At 33.4% G+C, this 19,952-nt stretch overlaps 2 protein-coding genes across 4 annotated transcripts; one reads left to right on the forward strand and one right to left on the reverse strand.

Annotated features, from left to right (window-relative positions):
• Positions 1-1,792: 1,792 nt before the first annotated feature.
• On the forward strand, positions 1,793-6,908 carry LOC100812261 (glutamate receptor 3.6). The gene is made up of 8 exons (XM_041010677.1): positions 1,793-1,934; positions 2,039-2,102; positions 2,448-2,753; positions 2,878-4,229; positions 4,319-4,596; positions 4,765-4,796; positions 4,894-5,300; positions 6,163-6,908. The coding sequence occupies exons 3-8, from the start codon at positions 2,459-2,461 to the stop codon at positions 6,547-6,549; spliced, it is 2,751 nt and encodes a 916-aa protein (XP_040866611.1). The 5' UTR covers positions 1,793-1,934; positions 2,039-2,102; positions 2,448-2,458; the 3' UTR covers positions 6,550-6,908.
• LOC100785904 (serine/threonine-protein kinase/endoribonuclease IRE1a) lies at positions 6,748-18,513 on the reverse strand. 3 transcript variants are annotated; one of them, XM_006599187.4, is made up of 7 exons: positions 18,151-18,513; positions 16,219-16,471; positions 13,520-14,919; positions 12,124-12,296; positions 11,395-11,641; positions 10,246-10,549; positions 6,748-8,064 (listed from the first exon to the last, which is right to left on the reverse strand). In XM_006599187.4, exons 1-7 carry the CDS (start codon positions 18,309-18,311, stop codon positions 7,921-7,923), a joined length of 2,682 nt encoding a protein of 893 aa, XP_006599250.1. In that variant the 5' UTR covers positions 18,312-18,513; the 3' UTR covers positions 6,748-7,920. The 3 variants fall into 3 exon arrangements, with proteins under 3 accessions (XP_006599250.1, XP_014624003.1, XP_040866612.1); XM_014768517.3 differs by lacking the exon at positions 18,151-18,513 and having other exon boundaries at positions 16,227-16,408; XM_041010678.1 differs by lacking the exon at positions 6,748-8,064 and having other exon boundaries at positions 10,397-10,549; positions 11,400-11,641.
• Positions 18,514-19,952: the final 1,439 nt, after the last annotated feature.

Below are 19,952 nucleotides of genomic sequence, written 5' to 3' on the forward strand. Positions count from 1 at the left end.
AACAAATTCCTATTAACAAATTAACTACAACTAATGTACCTATAACACAAATAATTGCATACCAACTAAAATTATAACATATATTTATAACACAAATAATTTTATTATTTTAGGATACTACTTAAAATTTAAAATTATTACCTAAACTAAACAAATACTATATATATACTAACCAAAATCTACACATATATAAAACAAATAATACCATACTAATTTATAAAATCTAAACAAAATAATATTATCAAAAACTAACCTAAAGCACAATTAATACTAACTTAACATATGTATATTAACCTAACTAATATTCTTAAAATAATATTTATAAATTAACTAAAACTAACCTAACATATATATATAACACAGCTAATAACTTACAACTTACAAAAATATAACCTAAATAACATTAATATCTCAACTAAAATTAATTTAACATATATGTATATAACATAAAAGTATATAGCAAACAAGATAAAAATAAATTAACTTACCTCAAATACGTACTAAAGAAAAGCAACCAAAAAGTGTAGGCCAAAGAAGAACAAAAACTTCACCTACAACATAAAAAATTTATCAATTAATATTAATATATCAATTATACTTAAACATATATATCACAAAAAAAAAATCAGTTAACAGCATACTTACCAATAACACAAACCCGTAGCAAGAAAATAAAATGAGTTCACTGGAAGCAAACAACAATGACAGGAGAAGGAAGAAGCAATGCACTGAAGAGTGAAGGGAAGGGATTCAAACACGAAGCAGACATAAGGGAGCACCTCCTACATTGCTTTATAGGCCAGAAAATTTTTGAACAACCAAATCGCCACCATGACTGGCGATTTCTAGTCCTTCTGCGCCTGCTGCAGCCTGCACCGTAGCTGCACCGCCTAGCCTACGCCTGAACCTCCCCCTGCAAAGCCAACCCGCCAGTCAAAGTAGCGATTTCCAAAACCATGCACAGAATCGCCAGCAAAGGTGGCGAGTTCAAGCTCCTATCAAATCGCCATCACGAGTGGCGTTTTCCTTGCCACGTGGGAGATGCTCAGCAAACTCGCTATTGGCAATGGCGGTTTGCTAAGAGCCCCATACATTTTACGTAAAAAACAACCCCCTCATGTAAAATTTTTCAAAACCACCCCATTTGGGGAAATACTTTTTAAAAGAATCCCATCTGGGAAAATTTGCCCCATCAATCATGTGGGAAAGTGTTGTCAATTAGCGTCGTGTTCACCAATCACGTGTTTTCATTTTCACGCTTCACATGTCACAATATTCTCTCGGAATAGTTTGCTTGAGAAATTTATTTATTTTTTATTTATGAATAACGTTTGATTAGAGAAGCTAATGAATTTTCAGGATCTAAATTAATTGACTAAACAGGATAGTGACTTATTGTAATTTTTCTAACATTATCTTCTATTCCTATCTATCAAGCAAAAGAAGCTAATCAATTTGTAGTTTTCACTCAGCTCCTTTAAATCGGTTTCCCTAGATGAGTGATGTTGTTTCATTGTCTTTTTCCTACGTGGATACTAATATTAGGTCCTTGCCTCCCACTCACTTCTCTCACTAATGTAATTGACTATTGACCCATTTCACAGTTATGGTGGATTGAGGTCAGAGAGTCCCCAAAGAACAGAAACAGGAACAGTAGTATTTAAAATGTAATGAAGAGTTTGTCCTTCAAGAACTTTCGCCACTACAAAGATATTATATTGATGCCACAAATGTCGTTTTTGGCTTTATACTAGAAAAGCAAAATAAAAAGAAAGAAAAAGCAATACCATTACCAATAGCATCCCCAGGTGAATAGCCTTCGTTTTATGAACATTATTCTCACTCTTACCATACCATCAATAAAATTTCCTTTTAAGATCTGCCCTTTTTTTCCTTCTTCACAGTTTTTATCCGATTCTCCAAAATCTTCAATGGTCTTACACTACTCCTGATTAAAAAGTTGATTTTTTCTTTCTTTCTTTCTTTCTGGGCACATGTAAAGTTAATGTTTTTATTCTCAAATTGAACTAAACACCAGGTTTTCTGGACCACTTTGCTGCTGAATATAGATGTCGGCTACTATACTGTGAATCAAACTTCAGGTACATTCATCTCTTTGATTAAAGTCCTATGTTATTCACATGTTGTTATTTCCCCTTGCAATCTGCTTCTTTTTTGCTTTAATGGGAGGGACTTTATATCTTTATTCTTTCTCGTCATGGTTTTGTTTAAGATTCACTTTGCAACTTTGTGCCTGTGTTTCTCTTTTGGGTTACTTTGCCTGGAACTAGCTTAACATGCCTAATAAGGTCTTGATTGTGAAGTCCAGTTTATGCTTAATGTTTTAAAAGTCACAGTTTTGGGGATGAATGTTTAACTTTTTACTTTCTTAATATCCCCCTTTTTTTAATTCCCTTAGAATGTTGCTTTACTTGTTGATTTAGCAGTGTGATCGATAATGGCTTTCCAAAGGGAAACTACAACCATGATTGGAGTTTGGCTTGTGGTGTTGATGGTTCTCTCCAAAGGGTTATCTTCAACAGGGGTTGTACCAGATAATTTCACTATACCTTCTTTTGTAAATATTGGGGTTCTCTATTCTTTCAATACTAGTGTTGGTAGAATGGTGAAAACTGCTGTACAAGCTGCGGTTGACGATGTAAATTCTGATCCATCTATTCTTGCTAACACTAAGTTGAAGGCCTCACTGCAAGAAGATACTAAATACAGAGGTTTTCTGAGCATTGCCGAGGGTACGTCCTTCACAATATTCCCATCCTTTTTGTGTTAAAACTTTAAAAGAATCTTTTTCTATTAGACAAGTTACTAAGTTTTGGCAGATTATAACTCTTGTTTTGCATAAATTATGTGTAATAGCCTTGCAGCTCATGGCAACACAAACTGTGGCTATAATCGGTCCCCAGACCTCTACAACAGCTCATGTCATATCTCATATAGCGAACGAGCTCCAAGTTCCTCTGCTATCATTTACAGCCACTGACCCTACTCTTTCTTCGCTTCAATTCCCATTCTTTATTAGAACTGCTTTTAGTGACATTTATGAAATGACTGCAATAGCAGACTTTGTTAACTACTTTGGATGGAGAGAGGTTATTGCAGTTTATGGTGATGATGACCATGGGAGGAATGGAATAGGTGCATTAGGGGATAAGCTTTCCGAGAGACGTTGCAAGATCTCATTTAAAGCACCTATGACTCCTGAGGCAACTAGGGAGGAGATTACGGATGTGCTTGTTCAGGCGGCCTTGGAAGAATCCCGGGTTGTAGTTCTTCACACAAGTACTGCTTGGGGCCCAAAAGTGTTAAGTGTGGCAAAGTCTCTAGGAATGATGGAAAACGGGTATGTCTGGATAACAACTACTTTTCTGTCTACTTGGCTGGATATAGGTAGTCCCCTATCTTCAGATGCAACGGATGACATGCAAGGAGTTATTACACTTCGAATGTATATACCAGATTCAGAGCGCAAAAGATGGTTTTTTTCTAGGTGGAAAAACTTGACTACTGGAAAGACTGCTAATGGTTCCCAGGGTTTGAGTACTTATGGTATCTTTGCATATGATACTGTTTACGCTCTTGCTCATGCACTTGATGCATTTTTCAAACAAGGGAACCAAATTACATTTTCACGTGATCCAAAGTTATCTCAACTACGTGGAGACAACATTCATCTTGATGCTGTGAAAATATTCAATGAAGGAAAGCTGTTGCATAAATATATTTATGAGGTTAACATGACTGGTGTATCAGGTCTATTCAAGTTTACATCTGATGGAGACCTTGTTAATCCTGCTTATGAAATCATCAATGTAATTGGAACTGGGACTCGGAGGGTTGGTTATTGGTCAAATTACACTGGATTATCAATTGTTCCTCCAGAAGCACTTTATTCAAAACCACCTAATCGATCCAGTGCAAGCCAAAAGCTACTCCCTGTGCTTTGGCCAGGAGAAACAACCCATAAGCCCCGTGGTTGGGTTTTTCCAAACAATGGAAGGATGTTAAAAATTGGAGTTCCAAAAAGGGTTAGTTACCGAGAATTTGTCTCTCAAGTACAAGGCACTGACATGTTCAAGGGATTTTGCATTGATGTATTTCTTTCTGCAGTGAACTTGTTGCCCTATGCTGTACCCTATAAATTTGTTTCATATGGGGATGGTGACAGCAATCCTAGTAACACTGAGCTTGCCCGTCTTATCACAGCGGGTGTGAGTATCATTCCAATTACTTTTGTAGAGCTTGGATGTTTTATGGTACTTTCTGAGACCAGTTTTTTTTTTATTTTCTTTCCATACAGGTCTTTGATGCTGCAGTAGGTGACATTACAATTACTACAGAAAGAACAAAGATGGTGGATTTTACTCAGCCATACATCGAGTCTGGTCTAGTGGTAGTTGCATCAGTTAAGAAGACAGATTCCAATGCTTGGGCATTTTTTACGCCGTTTACACCAATGATGTGGACTGTCACAGCTGTCTTTTTTCTACTAGTGGGAGCTGTTGTTTGGATTTTAGAGCATAGGCTGAATGATGATTTTAGGGGACCTCCCAAACAACAAATGGTCACAATTTTGTGGTAAGGAAATCTGGTCATTCTCTCTCTCCTCCCTTTCTCAAGCTCACTATATTGAGTCTACCCATGTTGGTGATACATTCAGTAATCATATCAACCAATGCTAGGGTTTTCACTCTGGATCACTTAGCTCTCAATATGTTTGTAACTTCTATTTGTTTTATTTGACAGGTTTAGTTTTTCAACCATGTTCTTTGCTCACAGTAAGTACCATATCTTTGTCTTCTGTGACATGTATGGTTCATGTATAAGTGGTGGCTATTTTGAGTTTATCAACTTGCTCTTTTCTGTACTATGTAGGGGAAAATACAGTGAGCACTCTCGGTCGCTTTGTGCTGCTTATATGGTTATTTGTAGTTCTAATAATTAACTCAAGTTACACAGCAAGTTTGACATCAATCCTCACAGTTAAACAACTTTCTTCACCTGTCAAAGGCATTGAAAGTTTAAGAAGTAGCAAAGAGCCTATTGGCTACTTGCAGGGTTCATTTACTCGAAATTATTTAATTGATGAAATTGGTATTGATGAATCCAGACTAGTTCCTCTGAAAACACCAGAAGAAACTGCAGAAGCACTTAAGAAAGGTCCCCAGAAGGGTGGTGTTGCTGCATATGTTGACGAGCGTGCTTACATAGAGCTCTTCCTTTCAAGCCGGTGTGATTATAGCATTGTAGGTCAAGAGTTTACCAGAAATGGTTGGGGATTTGTAAGTATCTCCTTTCCATTGGTCCAGATATTCTTTAGTTTTTTTTGTCTTTAAATGTAATTTGGAACCTGGCATTCTTTTCTATTCTTTTTTTCCTAAAGAAAGTGTAGATGCATTTTCTCGACTATTCTAATTGAAACTTCAATCTGCCATTTACATTGTCCACTACAGTAATACTCAGTCAAACCTAAAGCACTGGGGAAATGGGATTGAATGATTTATCTATACTAAATCCAGAGATAATTTTACTGCCAAATCATAACGTACAAGCTTTTTCCTAACTCTATTAAATAGACTCCATTTTTGTGGTGTAACTGAAATGCTTCACAGGCACAAAATAATACTTGCATATATAAGGTTAGTTATATCATCATATATGTAGCAAATTTTCAATGTTTTCTCCAGATTCTTTCTTCCATGTTTGATGTTACTCAGCAACTTTCCTAAGTCAACTCAAGAATTTAACTGAACATGCTTTGGTCTGTGTATAGTTCTTTGAAGCCTGTAACCATGCAACAATAAAGGGTAAGCATTAGGGGGGAAAATAATGGAGCTTTTACTTGATTTTTTTTTTCCTGAGCATGTTCTTTTGCCTATCAAGTACCAAGCTAAACTTGTTATTCTAAAACAGAAAAAAAAGTTGACAGGATGTTACCTTCTCTGCATTTTTAAGTTTGTTAGCACGTAATCTAGCTCAAGGTTAATATACCATGCTTAACTGCTGGTACTGTAAGTTATCAAATCCCAGCTCTTGACACTTGAAGTTGTACCTGATCAAGATAGTGAAAATGAAGTTGTAAGTAGTGGAAAACAATTGGTAGGTAGAATTTCACTATTTCTTGTCCTTTTCATTTTTCTTCAGGCCTTTCCGCGAGACTCGCCATTAGCAGTTGACCTTTCAACTGCAATATTGGAGTTGGCAGAGAATGGAGACTTGCAAAGGATCCATGACAAATGGCTTTTGAGCAGTGCTTGCCTATCACAAGGTGCAAAGCTTGAAGTGGACAGACTCAACCTGAGAAGCTTTTGGGGCCTCTATCTGGTGTGTGGATTAGCATGTGTGCTTGCTCTCCTCATATATTGTATTCAGACCATGAGGCAGTACTCCAAGCACCGCCCCGAGGAGCTTGAGTCTTCTGGCCATGGCTCAGGATCTTCGTGTCTGCGCACATTCCTTACATTCATAGATGAAAAGGAAGAGATAGTTAAGAGCCGCTCCAAGAGAAAGAAAATGGAGGGGATATCATAAAGAAGCACAAGTGAGGCTGGATCATCCATCATCTTCAACAAAGCATATTCCCAGGCATCATTAAACAGAATTGATTCAGTTAATGAAATCTAACCGTTGCATATTTATTTGCTCCTCGTAATTTTGTGGCCTCTTGTACTACTTGTGCATCACCCTTCATTCTTCATTCCATACTGTAACTGTTGGCTTCCTACTACATTTTCTTTTTCTTTTTCAGTACATATAATTGTAAGATATATATCAACTTGTGGCGGATTGTGATCTAAGTGTGGGGACAAGGTGACCTTGCAATTTTTGTTCATACTTATGGTTTGTGTAGGATACATTATTGAATGAAATGATCTAATTGTAATTTTTGATGTCCTGAATGAGTAAATTTAATGATTTTAGTTCCTCTTGATAGTTGTCTTTTAATTTCTTTAACTTAGGTTATTGTAACACTGCTACAATTTTTTTCTAGTGAATCAAGGTTTGAATCCCTGTTGGGATAGTTGTCTACGTATAATGTCTGAATATTTTGTACGTATTGCCTTTGAAGGATACATGTGGGAAATCACAACTTTTCTGGTAGTGTAAAACCATAAAAAAAAAAAAAAATTCTAATGATTGTCAAACTACAAAAATTCTCTATTTTGAGATATTTCTGGCAGTTTAACGCTAGAAAAATTTTGCATTCTTAATAACAAACTTTGTCTAGGGACTAAGCCTTGTCATTATTTCGTACAGGATCAAAATAGTAAAGTGCAAACATGCAGAGATTAAATTAATAAATAAACTATTACAATTGCCAAAAAAAAATGTTCTAAAAATTTTACTGCACCAGAAATATTTTCTAGCAGTATTACCAGTAACTATAGTAATTTTGTTAATAATGACCAGTGACCAAAATGCATTAAACTTCCTCATCTAAGAAATGAAAATTTACAAATTATTGCTTAGGTTAAAACAATAAAGTACAGATAAATACAGACTAAATTAGTAATTAAATCATTACAATTTTACAATTCACGGCCTTTTTATTATTATTTGTTTTATTACACAATTCAATTATATCCAACTTATAAGCGTGTATAATCAAATCAAAATGATCTTTAACCTATTATTGCAGAATAATGTTTTTGTGAAATGTTGAATCCTTAGTATGCTACTGATTACATTTGATGAACAGTTAATGATAGCATAATCCTGAATGAGACGACGTATTTATATAACTATATGTGTCAGAGACATGTAACTTTAGGTTAGATTAATATTATGATACTATACATACATATACATTATTACATTTTATAAAATACCAACATAATCTGCTTCATGCTGCAACAGTCTTTTGCCTTTATATTCTCAAGCCATCCAAACGATGACAAGGCACTAATCAACATTTTTAAAATATCTTAGGAAACATTCTTCCTCCTTGCAGTATTGGAGTATAACTTTATACACTTCAATCAAGAGTCTTGGGTATCGACTTGCAAAGTAATTGAAGAATCCTTCGGGAACAGGTCCTACAAGTTCCTGAAAAACCAGAGCAAAATTAGAAACCATATATTTATGGATGGATGAAGAAAGCTGTCATGTTGTTAAGATTAAAGATATCCAGCTTATGCACGACTTATTATCATTCTTTAATTATTTTCTATCCTTGAAGTTTATGCCTAGAAGATTATAGATGTCATGCGTTAACAAAGATGCATGTTGAAATTTTATGTTACAGACCATTATCAGCGCATATTAAATAGGTTTAATGACTTATTTAGTTTTCATAATTTTTAAACAAATTCCTTTTAATTTCTATAGTTAAAGTGAATTTTTTAATCCTTATAAAAATTAAAATGTAAACTTTAGTAAACTTCAGAACTAAAAAATCCATCAAAATTAAAAAAGATAAGTTTAAAAATTATAAAGATTAAATAAATAATTAAACATATTAAATATTAACTCCTACTCGTAGGAGGTCTTACAATTTCAGTGAACAGTATAATAAATATTGAAAATTCAATCATGCTTGTCAAGCATATCAAGGTAAAAGAAAAATGTAAAGACATTATCTGGAAACTAAATCAACAAAGGCATCCCTATAAGATCCAGCTATGACACTTCCTAATCATCACACACACACTGTCATCTTCGGAGACAACAAAGTGGAAATATTATGATAGCAACCACCCCATTTAATAACCAATCATTTGTTCAATTAACTTATCATATGGAGTTAAGATTGGAGATTGAGTTGTATTTATCTTATGATTCAATACACAATATGCTTCATCATATACAAATTATTTTACAATTATATGTTTTCCAAACAGATACAGTTCCACGTAATATCACATAGTAGCATATGGTTGAACAGAAGAGATGTCTGGTGATGTAAAGATTAAATGTGGTTTCGGTTAAAATTAATGTCTAGTTAGGCTTAGATTAATGTTATATGGATTGGGATTAGGTTCGATAGATTTTGAGTACAGCTACATGCTACAGGACTTCGAGGTCACTCAAGTTCTCAAAACACAAGAAGTCTAACTATCCCTCAGAGAATTCAATACCTAAATCTGAGGGTATTGGTCACAGTATAAAAGACAATATTAGAGGCACATAAAGGTCCATTGACGGGCCAGGGTCATAAAGGTCTATATGAGATCCTAACAATGTCATGGTATGCTCAATTATCTATTAACCTAGCTATGTTAGGTTCTTTGACCATTCATTCCATCTTAATATTTCAGGCATGAACCCCTATTTTGTTCTGTCAATGCCTACACAGGGCAGAATGCTGCCTTGAACATTTTGGTCACAAACCACCTATGTTATGCAATATAGGGAGTTTGATTGTATCACTACCATGTAAGATATAACAGGTTTGGATACTAGATACTTAATTTTTTAGAAATTGATTGCAATTTGCAAAATAAATAAAAGAGTAGTTTGCCGAGTATTGTAATGCAAAATCACTTTGAGAATATCAATTTACGAAAAACATATCATGATATATTGAGGAACCAACTCAGAATATTTGACATGAAGGACATTTTTGGAAAATAAGTGGATCAACCTGTTCGTCTTGCTATATTTTTTCACTTTTGCTCAACATACAGAAGGCACCTTGAAAATCATGTAAATCAATATTTGCTAATTTGTCGAGAATGCAATTTACTAAAATGATATGGGTTGCTGTGTTCTAAATATGGTTCTGATAATGAACATCTAAACCAATCAGGCACAAAAGTTTCAACTTTCACCTAAGCCAATCATCTGCTAGGCCACTTGTAACCACCCCGAGTGTTCCAAACCTGGTCCATGGGGTATGGAGAAGTTTGGGATTATACTCTTGCAAAAACATGGGATGTGAGTTTAGGGCCAATCTGCCTCACATCCAATAAATAAAAAACTAATTGTCTTTATACTTGGTAAACTTCATATTTTCAAACATGAGATGTTGGTCTGCATTATAATGAGGTTGAGCAAGGCATGTAGGGTGCCTATTTATTATTCTTTTATAAAGGAGGGTATGAGATTTTGGTCCCACAAGACCCACAAGGTGAGTAGATAGGAGTCAAGCATTAATTTCAGACCAAAGAATGCAGTATAGGGTAAGTTAGCAAAATCCCACCCCAACCCACCATGTTGCCAAGCCTATCCAACCAAAATAAAAATGAAAGAACAAATTCATCGAATAAATGTTAACCAAAAAAGAACCTGGATTTCTCGAGGCATTTCTCTATAATGATTTAGTTTGTTTCTCATAACTCGCAACAAGTCTCGAACACTGTTAAAATTATATCGCCGGTAATAACCGATGTTAGCAATGAAAGCTGGTTCCATCCTTTCATCCCATTTTCCACCCAAGGCCACTGTAGCAATGCTTTCTAATGTCACCAAAAGATCAGAATTAGTCTCTCTATTCTCCAGTTCCACCCTGTCACTGGTGTCACGTAAAAAGGAAAGTCTCATCTCAGAACTCCAGAAAAAAGGATGGTACAATACCTCAGTTGCCTTTGGCCTGCAAATAAAGGAAATAAATTTTTAAATGAAATTGCTAGCCTGTAACCAGAAGATTACTAATATAAATGCTAGAGATATAACAACATTCATGGGCCTCTATCTAAAAGCTAAAGCTTTTAAGAGAGTTGATATATGGCAGCACATATATATACTTCCAGTCCCTCATATTATAGGAGCTACCAAACAGTCCCTCTAATTTTAATATGCAATCAAATGTTTCATATTTGTCAAGTTTTGTCAATCATGTGCAAATGATAGCCTTTGAAACTCCTTAACAATAGGGGAAATGGAAGTCCAGAGGTTCATGACACCTAGTTGTGGAGTTCCCTAAAGTGGCTACCAAAATAATTAATACCATTTCTTTATTATTATTGCATGATGATAAAATATCCTTTGCACTACTGACTGAACCTTCACATGTATGTGCATGCAAGGCAAAGCACCTTCACCCACCCTTTGTTTTTCTCATATTTGTAAATTGAAGACTTTTGGAAAAGAATAAGTTAACCATGCCTCATTGACTAGGCCACAGCTGTATGCATTGTTTTTAATAATAAAATAAAAAAGAAATGTGTAATTAAATTAAAACAGAGAGTGAAGGGGCACAAAATAAGAGTTGTGGAAAGACCCTCCTGAATACTGATATCGGCTGATCTTCATAAACTCACATAAATACTTCAATAGATTGATCATTACATATTATCAAAATAGGGTACACTCTTCCATCTTATCTTATTATTCATAATTTGGACTTTGAGACTTCACCATTTTATACCACAGCAATCAAGCAAGTCATCACTAGATGAAAAATTATGAAGGTATATGAGAATGAGAATGGTTTACCTTACATCAGGGTTAGGGTTTAATAGACGACTAATAAGATCTTTGGCTTCAGGAATGAACTCCACTAGGAAAAGATCCATTTTATTTTTCAAAATATTGATATCCCGTTCAATACGTTCTCCAAATGGATGTTTTCCCCCAGTAACACAGAAAAAGAGGACACAACCTAAACTAAATATATCTACTGCCCGTGTTTGACGTCCTTCAACAAGTTGCTCTGGTGCTTGCCAACCTGAACTGCCACCACCTGCAATAAGCCAGTAAACCTTAGTACGAGAATAATAAACTAATTAAAGTATTGCAGATTAAAATGTAGGATTCAACAAAAGACAAGCTACTCAATTAAGCTGACATGAAAAAGGAACCAAAAAAGGAAAAAGTGAATGGACGGACTTCACATATCAATGTTAAAGTTGAGTCTAAAATCTGAATAATGATATTGGATTGATATGGAAACAAATTGGGAAAGAAAACAAAATTAGGAAACAACTCCTAAAATTACATCCTAAATAGGATTAATTGATCCCACCATAAATTATAATGAGTTCATGAGATATATTGAAGATGTTTAGAGATATATATTCTAACCCTCCCCTGGAGTTAAAACTTAATAAGCTTTCAGCTTGTTACAAATAAAAATATAAAAATAAAATAATTTTAGAAAATAATGTTGGCCCCATAAGCCATAGCTAAAAAGACAAACTCGTTATTCTTCTGAGGAGTACTTACCAGTAGCATTATTACCCAAAGAAGACATATTTTCCAAAAGACATTTGCTAATCCCCATATCAGAAAGCTTTGCACATAAGGATTTTTCCTTGATTATTAGAACATTTTGTGGTTTCAAATCCCGATGTATCATTCCCAATTCATGCAAATGAACAACCCCAGACACAATGTCCCTGTGTTGCCATACAAACAATGAAAGTTAATTTATTAAAAAAAATATATTATAAACTTAGAAAGTCAACTTCCATGCACGTACGAGCTTTCATAGATTTATCTCAACCTCAGTCCTCAAGTTAGTTGGATCAACTACGTGAATCCAAATTGTAACTAAACATGTTTACTCTTGGGCATTCTTTATTATTCACTACTATGTTTTCCTCCAACCTTTTACCATCATAACTTCTTAACTATATTTTATGATTGTGTCACCCTTGGTACTCATTTCATCCCCTAGGTTTCTCCTCCCATTGCATTGAAATGCTAAATTTATTCTAGTAAATTATATCTGATCTTCAACTTACTGAATCTACCTCAACCTTAGATGTTAAATCAAGCATTCCACATTTGATAGTCTAAATGAAAAAAACTAATTCATTTTCTAATGATTTAATTGCATAGGACAAAAAAAAAAACAGAAGGTTATTAGAAATAAAATTTTAATTAAATAAAGGATATTTTGGAGATGGTAACATTAAATAGGGAAATAGTAATTAAAATTTACTTAGTCCATCACACAAATTTTTCTTTTGCTTATATTTCAAGTTTGGAGGTAATACTAGCAAACTTTGTTACTTTATTATTGTAATTTTCTATTTTACTTTATTATGGAGTTGAGATGTTAAATTATTATGTTATTTATTGGTATATTTTTTTATATTAAGTAAATTCCTACAAGTTTACAAAACCTCTACAAGTTTACATAAACTCTAGAGTTTGACAACCTTTGTCTTGCACATCAATACCAACAAGGTACACTTAGCCTAAAACCAAATTGTCTGATGAGATCTCACATCAACAAAGGACTTGCGCAATCCTTATCTCATAAGTTTTGAGTTAGTTTTGGGGATTGAGTTAGACTCAATCCAATTTTAAAATGATATCAAAGTCTATCACAGATCTAATATTAAGTCACCCTCAACTATCCACAAATCTATCCGAACTAAAAGTTTTCCTAGTGCAATAAAAAAATTATGTTCTCTCCAATCTCCACATTCCAGATGTCCAATCTAGGAGGGAGGCAGTGCTTTGAGATTCCACATCAACTATAGATATGACCAATTGATATGATCAAAGTAAAGCTAATAAAGGCCTGGTCAACTTTCACCTCATGAGATACGTTTTAGGATATTTTATATTATATGTCTATTAATAAATTGTCAAAAAACATAATACCAACCTCATTAGTTTTAGTAATAGAGGCGATGGATAGCGGTTTTCCTTCCAAAGACATTGTGTATTATACTTCTCCATCTCCATTTGGGACTTTATCAAACATCTGAAACCTTGGTCCTTCATAAGCACAGAGTTTTCTGATATATCTGAATAAATTTGAATCAAATCATCTAAATTGCATGTACAACGTTCCAAAGCAAGGTAAACAAAATCGCTATCATACTCCACCCCATGCCATCGGACAATATTTGGATGCTGATCAGACACAATAAGATTTTGGATTTCTTTATAAGCTACATCATGATGAGCCTTAACGAGACGTTTAACAGCAACTGCTCGGCCTTCATATATTCCCTCAAGGACAATGGTACCGTTGCTGCCCTTAGCAATCACTTTATTTGAAACAAATAATTTACCAATCCTTCGTCCATCAACACTTTCATCAACTTGGTTGAAGTGCTGCCATACTTCTCTATAATTACCCTTTTGTGTCAGAACATCCTTATTCTCTGGAGACAGGTGCTTTTCCCTTTTATCGATAGTGTCATTTTTCTTCCCTGATTTTCGTGTTTTCTTTTTCTTAGCAGGCGAGCTTTTTAATTCAGACTCACTGTTTTGGTCCTTCATTACATCTTGATTCTTAATCACTAGAGGATAGATGACTGAAAAGGCCACAAGAAAGACCGTAAACAATATAAGAGGTAATGGAGTTGGCCATTCACTTGTCCTGTTCAGATAAACTTCCCCTGGTGTTGTAATCTCCACAAGAGGCTGTTGAGGGAGCATTATATTATCATCATGACCATTGAATAATCTATCAATATTTGGCTGTGAAGGAAGTATTAGATTTGAGTTAGGAATTGAGAGCATATCATTTTCATGATAATCCACAAGTAATCTTTCAGTTAGTGAAGGTTCAAACTGAAAATTCTTTTTCAGGCGAATGACTTGGTTTATCTCTTGACATGGGTATGGCATCCTAAAGTTGAGGCTACTGTCAGAAGCATACTCATCCTCTAGATCAAAAGAGGTATGTTGGCATAATAAGACAGCCTCTAATTCAGCTACTGCCATAGTCCACAAAACTATTCCTGAGCTAGGACCAACAGATTTAAGAGAATAATCTGTCCTAAAAATCTTAAGCAGCGGCTGTGGTGAATTAAGCTTCATAGGATCAGCAAGATCCTTATCGTTTACGTTGAGGATATTTGTAACACCTTGGTTGCCATCACTCCAAGGTGCAGAAGCATTATCAATATCAGACATCGCATGGATTTTAATGATTGATCCAGTTTTAGCATCAACTTCAAACAAAGTGCTTCTTTTGGATCCAAGTGTTACTGCTCCATCATCTGAAAAGGTAGGTGTACGAGCTACATATTCTGCAATAGATTCTGAGATTCTCTGCAGATATGACAAACCAATCAACAAAACAGCAAGTTCGGTATTCCTAAAATAATAACAGCACTTAGATAAACAATATTTGAAAACACCATAGGTCACATTAAATATTATACTTTTCTAATTAAAAAGAAACAAGGAACACCCTACGTTTTTTATCAATCATAAGAAATTTTAGCATATGTAATTGTTGATTACACACCATGGCAGAAAATATTTAAATAATGCAGGATACCAATAAAATTATCTCTCATTTTGATTTTGCAGTTATAGGTATGAAACTGTGATAAAGAAAGAACAAAACATTTAGCTACATAGGGTTGGAACAACCACAGCATGTCTCAAAACCAACATGCCACAGGAACAACCTGAGACCTATCTTAGTCTCCCTGAAAACCATTTTTGGGAATAGATCAATTTAAAGTTTAGGTTCATGAATTTTTCAGATACATGCATGGGGTCTTATCCCATGTTCTTAGGAGGTAGCTCTTGCATTTATGCTACACTGGAGCATTTCTCAAATTTCAGTCTCAATCTTCAACTACCATGAAAGGAATTATATCACATAAAATTAGCAGTATCTCTGTCAAAAAGCAAGTATCGCTTCTAGAATTCAGTAATTGGTAAGTTACAAAACAATCTCTATTTATTTATTTATTTATTTTGGGGTGGGGTGTGTGTGGTGGTGGGGGAGATGAAATATAAACCATCACAAACATAATATATTTCGGTCGGTGATATTTTATGCACTTAGTCATGTCCAGAACATTTCACTCAAACCAAAACATTTGTACATCAATGAAATGACTTCTAAGTCCATGTATTCATTTATGATATTCTTCTAATAAGGTATCATTCTACGTTAGTCCCATAAAGTGCCAATGCATATTTGCAAAATTTTCAACCACATCCAATAAAGAACAAGAGTAACTTCCAACCAAGAGTTAAATTAAAAAATTTGTCTTAGGATATGTTTGCGTAAGTTTTTTGAAAACACTTCTAAAAAGAAAAAAATAAAATGATTTTTTTTATAAATTAAAATGAATTTTCTATTAGTTAATTTATAGAAGTTCTTTTATATAATTTTTCTAAAAGATGAAAGAATATTTACACTAATTAAAAACTCATTTAATTTATAAAAAAATTCATCTTTTTTTTATTTTTTATTTTTTTTCCCTTAAAAGTACTTCTAAAAAAATTTACCCAAAACATGTCCTTAAAGCACAATCAAAATTCTTTCACTTAAGAAAAGCATCAATTACACAACAATTACAATGCTCAGATATATCTTAAGACAAATACCATTTTACCAAAGTGCTTGTCGTGCATATACAATGACCAGTCATTCCCTTCCCCGCATTCCATGAACCCACTCGTTAGTGCTGCAGATGCATTTTCTTTACCATTATCCTTTTTGGTTGGTGCTCGATGTGATTGATAGATTGGTGATCCTGTCGAGAACGACCATATGACTCTCATGGAACCACTCTCCAATTGGTCCACCAAGTGCATAGTCCCATCTAGGGTCACAATCAGTGCCGTAGTTGCAGCCTTACTGTCAATGAAAATATTTTATCAAGTAGAATAATGACAACATGATTCGCAAGCACATAGATAATCTTTAAAATTATAGAACACGACCACCTTATTGCAATACAACATATAAAATCAGTACAAAATTAACACAATACAGGTTCTGTCTCAAAAGAGGAATCAATGTTTCCAAAAGCCAGCATAAGTCATCACGCGAGTAATAAAATACTACCCTCTGTTCCTGAATATAAGGCCAACTAAATTTTGTTGGTATGTGTAATTCTATTAAAATTGGCTTATATTAAGGACCAAAGAGAATATAATTTATCTTATTTTGATGCTATTCTCATCTATATTAGATAAAAACATGGTTTTAAATTACAATTAGTGTGTGATTTCATTGCGGTCCTTGATATTGGCGATCGAGAAAATCGCAAAAACCTTGATGATACGGACAATATTTAAAACCTTGATAAAAGTTCCAAAACAAGTATAGAATGCAGCGAAGCAGAGGCGGAGGGAGTGGGAGCCTATTGGGGCAATGGTTCCCGAAGGTTTTTAAACTATGATAATACTATTATGTATAAAATTATTTTATGGTCGCTTTTTTTACTTTAAGTTCTTTTAAACATTTTTTATTAATTAAATTTTATGTAAAAGTCAATTTTTTTTTTACTTTCTTTTATTTGATAATTATATTTAGTTTTTTGTATATTTTTATTTTATTTTTCGCAAGATCAAAATTTTTTTTTCATTGATGTTCTTCTTTCTTTGTCCTATAACTTCCTTTTACTATGTTTTTAACATTTTTTTATCTTAACTGTTAATTTTTTTAATTAATTATTATAAATAAAAAATGAAGGAATAATAAAATACTTAAAATAACTTTGTATCTTTTATAAAATGATTAACTTAATGAAAAAATTAACTTTAAACAAAAAAATGATTTCTTTTAGTAATATTTTATTAGATTTATATTTTTATTTTTGCTAATGATACATCTATATTTAATTAATTTTTCTAAACATTTATTATGTTTTATTCATTTAAACAAGTATTTTTTAATATTTTTAAGAACTTTTTTTGTGTTTTTCATGTATCTAATTTTGAAAAATATACTTTGACTATAATGAATTTTTTTTCACTTAACTTAAATGAAATTTTTGTCCTTTCGTTTGCTTTTGATACGGATCTTTGACTCTTGGACGATTATGTGTTGGTTACACTTATTCATTATCTCTTATCTTCAACACACTTTATATGTCATTTTGCCCATAAACAATATTAGTTACATATTAAATTTTTTTTATAAATATCATGTAAAATTTTATATATTTTTAAAGTCATAATTCTTTTTATATTGGCCTCACTTATCTAAAATTTCTTGCCCCGCCCCTGCGCGAAGAATATTGGTGGTGGTGTTCGAGAAATGCTCCACATAAATACATATATGACACTACAAACAATTCCTCGATGAAAACAACACCGAGCTGTTGAAAGTTGGAACAACCTTAAAAATAATAAGACTTGTATAACTTATATTTCATAGCAAAACACGCTCACGAACATGCTTGTTGTGAAAAGAAAAGAAAAAAACGCTACGTGGAAAGTGCCATCAGTGATGGATAAATTGAAGGGCGAAAAAGAAAGGAAGGAAGTAATAAAGAAGGAAATGAAAGAGAGTTAGTTAAGGGAACTTACGGAGGAAGAGAGAGAAGGGATCGCGAAGCGGGTCGATGGTGAAGTGCACTGTGGATGTCGCGTTCTTCATTTGAATGGGGCGTTCCTGAGGTTGGGATGAAGCAGTAGAAGGTGATTAGGGAGGCAAGAAGAAAGGAAATGAGAAGAAGAGGAAACTTCATTGGGACAAGGGTAGAAGGGAATTCAACTTTCAAGAAAGTGTTTGGCTTGCAAGAAATAATGAAGAGGAGGAAAAGGGGTTTGTTTATTGGGAGGGAAGGGTAGACAAAGGGAGAACAGCTACAGGCAGCATGGAAGATTCCACGCTTCTTCTCCGACCTCAAACATCTCCCGTGTTGGACTTCTGTTTTCTTGGCAAGGACTTTTTTTTGGTAAATCTTGACAAGGACTGCGTTTGGACTTCAAGAAAGATTTTGTTTAATATTAATTTTTTATATTTAACTAAGATATATACTTTTAAAGAAAACATTAATTGTCAAGTGTCTTTAACTTAATTGATTGTCTCATAATTCAATTCCTACAAAAATAAAAAACACTAATTAATAAAGTTGTGTTAAATATGGAAAAAAATTATACTTGTAATATTCATATCTTATACCCTCTACTTTAATTAAAAAAAAATCATCTTTTTATTTTCATGCTCAATATTTTCATTCTCTAAATCAAATACATCCTAAATCATACAAATTTCAATCTAGGTTTTTGTTATATCCATTCTTTTTCTTTTTTTTTGCTAAATATACTCCCACTTATTCTTTTTCTTCTAATTTTTATTATCATACATATATCTTTATACATATAACATTGATACATAACTATTATTCTAGAATGTATTTTCCAAAACAATGTTTTACATTTAACATTATGAAAAGTATTTTTAGAAACATAATTTTATTTTTAATATTTTAGAAAATACTTTCCAAGATATTATTTTTGTATTTCGGATAGTACTTTTCAAAATGTTAAAAAAATAAAACCCTATATAAAAAAAATTAGTACAATAATAAAGCAATTGAAATGGAAAAAAACATATAATTAATGTGGGTCTTTTAATTGGGCCTTTTTGTGAGAGGCCAAGAGCAAAATGGATTGTATGTCGTTTTGATGTGCCATCATTTTCTTCTATTTTCTAAACCCTTTTTGCACCATTTTAATTATTGATTGGTCTTAATTGTCAATTAATTAGGCAATTTTATTATTTGGGCCCATTCAGCTAATTTGATGTTTTTAATCTAATTTCAGAAATTAATGAAGCATTGGGCTTGAATCTAGCATTGGGCTTGAATCTAGAATTGGGCTTGGACTTGAAGAAGGCAGACTAATTTATTCTATAAAATTAGATCTTATCTTATCTAGATATTATTTAGATTTGATCTCATCTAGATATTATTTCATCTAGATCTTATCTTATCTTATCTTATCTAGATTTGATTTGATTTTACTTATGGGCTTGGATTTAAAACATATTTGTAAGCTTTGGGGCTGAAAAAAACTATATAACAGCACCAAGGTTCTAGTTTAGGAGCCCCCCCCCCCTCTCTCCTCGTGGGAGACTCTCTCTCTCTCCTCTCTCTCTTCTATTTTTCGTTTTTAGTTTTAGTCTCTCTTCTCTTTCTCTTTTATTTTCGTTTTTTTCAATTCCAGTTCAGACTTTTAGTTTTATCAATAAAATTTCATTCTCTATTTGATTAATGGAAGGCTAAGTCCGCAGCGTTGTTTTCCCTTGAGGATCAAGCACAGTTCTCTTTGAGGTTCTATTATTACTGTTAAATTCTGTTTAGTTTTTCCTCTTCACTAATTAC

The sequence above is a fragment of the Glycine max genome, chromosome 16 (genome assembly GCF_000004515.6).
Source record: "Glycine max cultivar Williams 82 chromosome 16, Glycine_max_v4.0, whole genome shotgun sequence".
Taxonomy (NCBI): Eukaryota; Viridiplantae; Streptophyta; class Magnoliopsida; order Fabales; family Fabaceae; genus Glycine; species Glycine max.

Bases quoted from the DNA above. Each gene is read 5' to 3' on its own strand.
- LOC100785904 (XM_006599187.4), bottom strand. From the start codon at position 18,311: ATGAAGTTTCCTCTTCTTCTCATTTCCTTTCTTCTTGCCTCCCTAATC. The intron at 14,920-16,218 runs GTATTTGTCTTA...TCATATCTGCAG, and splicing joins ACAAGCACTTTGGTAAAATG to AGAATCTCAGAATCTATTGC. The intron at 8,065-10,245 runs GTTCTTTTTTGG...CTGGTTTTTCAG, and splicing joins AAATGCCTCGAGAAATCCAG to GAACTTGTAGGACCTGTTCC.
- LOC100812261 (XM_041010677.1), top strand. From the start codon at position 2,459: ATGGCTTTCCAAAGGGAAACTACAACCATGATTGGAGTTTGGCTTGTG. The intron at 4,230-4,318 runs GTGAGTATCATT...CTTTCCATACAG, and splicing joins CCCGTCTTATCACAGCGGGT to GTCTTTGATGCTGCAGTAGG. The intron at 5,301-6,162 runs GTAAGTATCTCC...ATTTTTCTTCAG, and splicing joins CCAGAAATGGTTGGGGATTT to GCCTTTCCGCGAGACTCGCC.